Source organism: Haplochromis burtoni, unplaced genomic scaffold (genome assembly GCF_018398535.1).
Source record: "Haplochromis burtoni strain Fernald_Lab_line unplaced genomic scaffold, NCSU_Asbu1 Contig_663, whole genome shotgun sequence".
Taxonomy (NCBI): domain Eukaryota; kingdom Metazoa; phylum Chordata; class Actinopteri; order Cichliformes; family Cichlidae; genus Haplochromis; species Haplochromis burtoni.
The window spans coordinates 226,209-228,991 of record NW_024583024.1 but is presented as its reverse complement, the minus strand read 5'-3'; the positions used below and the strand labels follow the sequence as shown (position 1 = coordinate 228,991).

The 2,783-nt window shown below is 40.1% G+C and overlaps 1 protein-coding gene across 2 annotated transcripts in view; it reads right to left on the bottom strand.

Moving 5' to 3' along the window:
• Positions 1 to 2,783, bottom strand: part of si:dkey-183c6.9 (tripartite motif-containing protein 16) — a 14,893-nt gene that overhangs the window by 4,241 nt on the left and 7,869 nt on the right. The window contains exon 2 of one of the 2 annotated variants that reach the window (XM_042215136.1): positions 51 to 635. In XM_042215136.1, the coding sequence (XP_042071070.1) occupies positions 51 to 635 (585 nt within the window). Of the gene's footprint in view, positions 1 to 50; positions 1,691 to 2,783 lie in introns of those variants that run through there. The other variant, XM_042215135.1, reaches the window with a different exon arrangement.

The following is a 2,783-nucleotide window of genomic DNA, read 5'->3' as shown; positions in this document are numbered from 1 at the left end:
TGAGACGCTTGCTTCACCATCTTCTCCCCATTCTGTCTCATCTCCTCAACCAGTTTGTCCCGATGGCTGCCCGGCTCCAGCCCTTTACTCAGATCCTCAGCTTTGGCCTCCTCCACATCCTGATGCACCTGAGAATACATCTGCAGGAATCTGAAGGTGTCCTTCTCCTTCTGTGCTGCTTCCAGGCTGCTCTTGCTGGTTTTCAGGGACACCATACGAGCAGAGACCGAGCTCTGGACGCTGGTCAGAGAGATGTCACGCAGCTTAGTCACAGCCTCAATCAGACGCACACTGCAGCGACCCAGCTTCCCTCTTTCACTCTTCTCCCACTTTTCCAGACTCACATTCTCATCGTCTGTTTTCTCCTGTAAGATCAGCTGCTCAGCTTTCAGCTTCTCCAGGAGCTCTTTGTGGGCTGTGGAGAAGGTCTTCATATTGTGTAGGCGGTGCTGGTCCTCAATGGCGCAGGAAACACAAACACAGGTCATGTCGTCCAAGCAGTAGTACTCCAGGAGCTTGCCGTGCTGAGAACATTTGGTGTTCCCACATAAAGCCATGGGTTCAGTCAGAGGATGAGTCTGCAGTAACACAGGTGTGGTCAGGTGGGCCTGGAGGTGCTGGACACACATAGAGATCTCACACTTCATGCACGTCTTCTTTGCTGGTTTCCTGTCCTCTGCACACATGTCACAGAGGACAGTTTGTGGATCTGTTCTTCTCCTTTTTGTTTGTATGCTGTCAGACATGTTTTCCAGCAGGAGGTCCTCCTTAGATTTGTTGAGTATAATTCAGTGTTGAACAAAGTCCTTGTCAACTCTTTTTTAGAAAAAATTTGGAATTTGATGAACCCCTGAGTTTTGTTCTTTTCTTGCCAGCTTCTGATCAACCTGTTTAGTCTGCTCAGGAGTGCTGCACCACACTTTCAATTCCCTGAAAACTCCACACTGAAGGGGTGGAGTCAGACAAATGTGACTGCAGCTGTTTTATAATGTTTGCAATTCAGTTTAATTTCCTCCAAGATTGACAGGAAACACTCAAAATGTTAAAACACTGAATAAGCAATCTATAAAATCCAGGCAGCAATAAGCCAGTTATAATTAGCACAAGATTGATTTTAGGAGCTATTTAATATTCACATTTTCTCACTTCATATGTTTGTACAGAACCACATCTTCATTTAGCTCCAAAATAAGCATCATCATTAAATGAAACAAAGAGGATACTGGAGTTCTCACACTTCATACAGGTCTTCTTTGCTGGTTTTCTTTCCTCTTTCACACAGAACAGCTTATGGATCGGCCGGTGTTTTTAGATGTTTATTTAAATCTGGATCTCCTGATCTGACTTGTTGAATCTCATTCAGTCCTGAAAGAATCTCTGCTGCTCTTTGTTTGACTCCAGCTCAATGAACAGAAGTGTTTTCTAGCCTGGTCTCTCAGTTATTTATAAATCCAGTAGCACCGTACAAAAGTTTGGATCATCTGGAAGTTAGTTTGCACTTTGCACTGCTAAAACAAATAGCGAACAGGCAGAGTCAGGCAAGTTTAACTGCAGAAATATGGACGTGTTAGAAAAAATGATCAGAGTTTGATGGGCAAACACACTTTTGTGCTAGGGTAGAAAAGACATGGACTTACATGGAATTACGAAATCCACAGAGCAATTTTTCCATTGTTGTGCTGACATTAAAATACTGTTAATTTACCATAATGTAGCTTATGGATGACATTCATTCACTGGCTTTCAGCTGCCCTTATTTTCTATCATGTAGAACAAAGAGGAAAAACATTTTTAATGTAAGGTCACAATACCTGGTGATTATTTAAAGGCTTTGATGTTAGAGGCAGGATTCCTGTCAGCACTGAACAAATGTATTTATCAGATTGTTGGAAACTGAGCGCCCTGCCTGTAGATTATAAACCTTTATGGCAGAACAATAGTTCCCTGTATCTGCCTCCAAGTTACTGTAAAACAATGAGCCTGCTCTTATCTAATGAGACAAAATCTTATCAGTTTTTGTGTCCTTATATAAGACCCGTAGTATTTTGCAGCCTGGTCTCTCAGTCTTTTCAGTTTTCAATATTCAAACTAATTAAAACCAATAGAATGCAGATTGATTTGCTTTACTTTTATACTGACAAAGGTGTACTTAATAAACTGGCAAATTCAGTAACTTTCTTTTGTCCAATTAACACAAATGAAAATGCAATGTTCTCACTTCAGTTACTCAGATATGTAAAGCATTGCATATATTAAAAGTATACTCACTTTTTTATTTATCAGATCATTTACATTGTATAAAACAACAGCTGTTTCTTTGTTGTCGATAATAAGACCGAAGAGCTGTGTGTACAATGTGAGAGCACCACCAGCAGATGGAGACACACGTCTTCAACTTGCAGGTGAAATAAAGTAGAAACGGTTCAAACTAAAAGAATTTGTTGCTACATTTAAAGCAAACACTGGAGCTAAGAATATTTTAACTAACAAAAAAACAAAATTGTTTTACTTTTTTAATTTACATTACTTTCATATGTGATACATCGCACAACAAGTTAATCACTGAAGCAGCACAATGTCTTCACAGTTTATGAATGTGAAAGACAGTCAGTTACATTGATATTCATACAGGGACAGAAAATGACTAAATGATCAGCAGAGTTTGAACTAACAGAGTTTACAAACCATTTCTGTGACACATGGACCACCAATCATTTTTCCACAAGAACAATTAGCCTGGGAAGAAAAGCGGGACACATTATTTCTGTATCCATTACCATCCC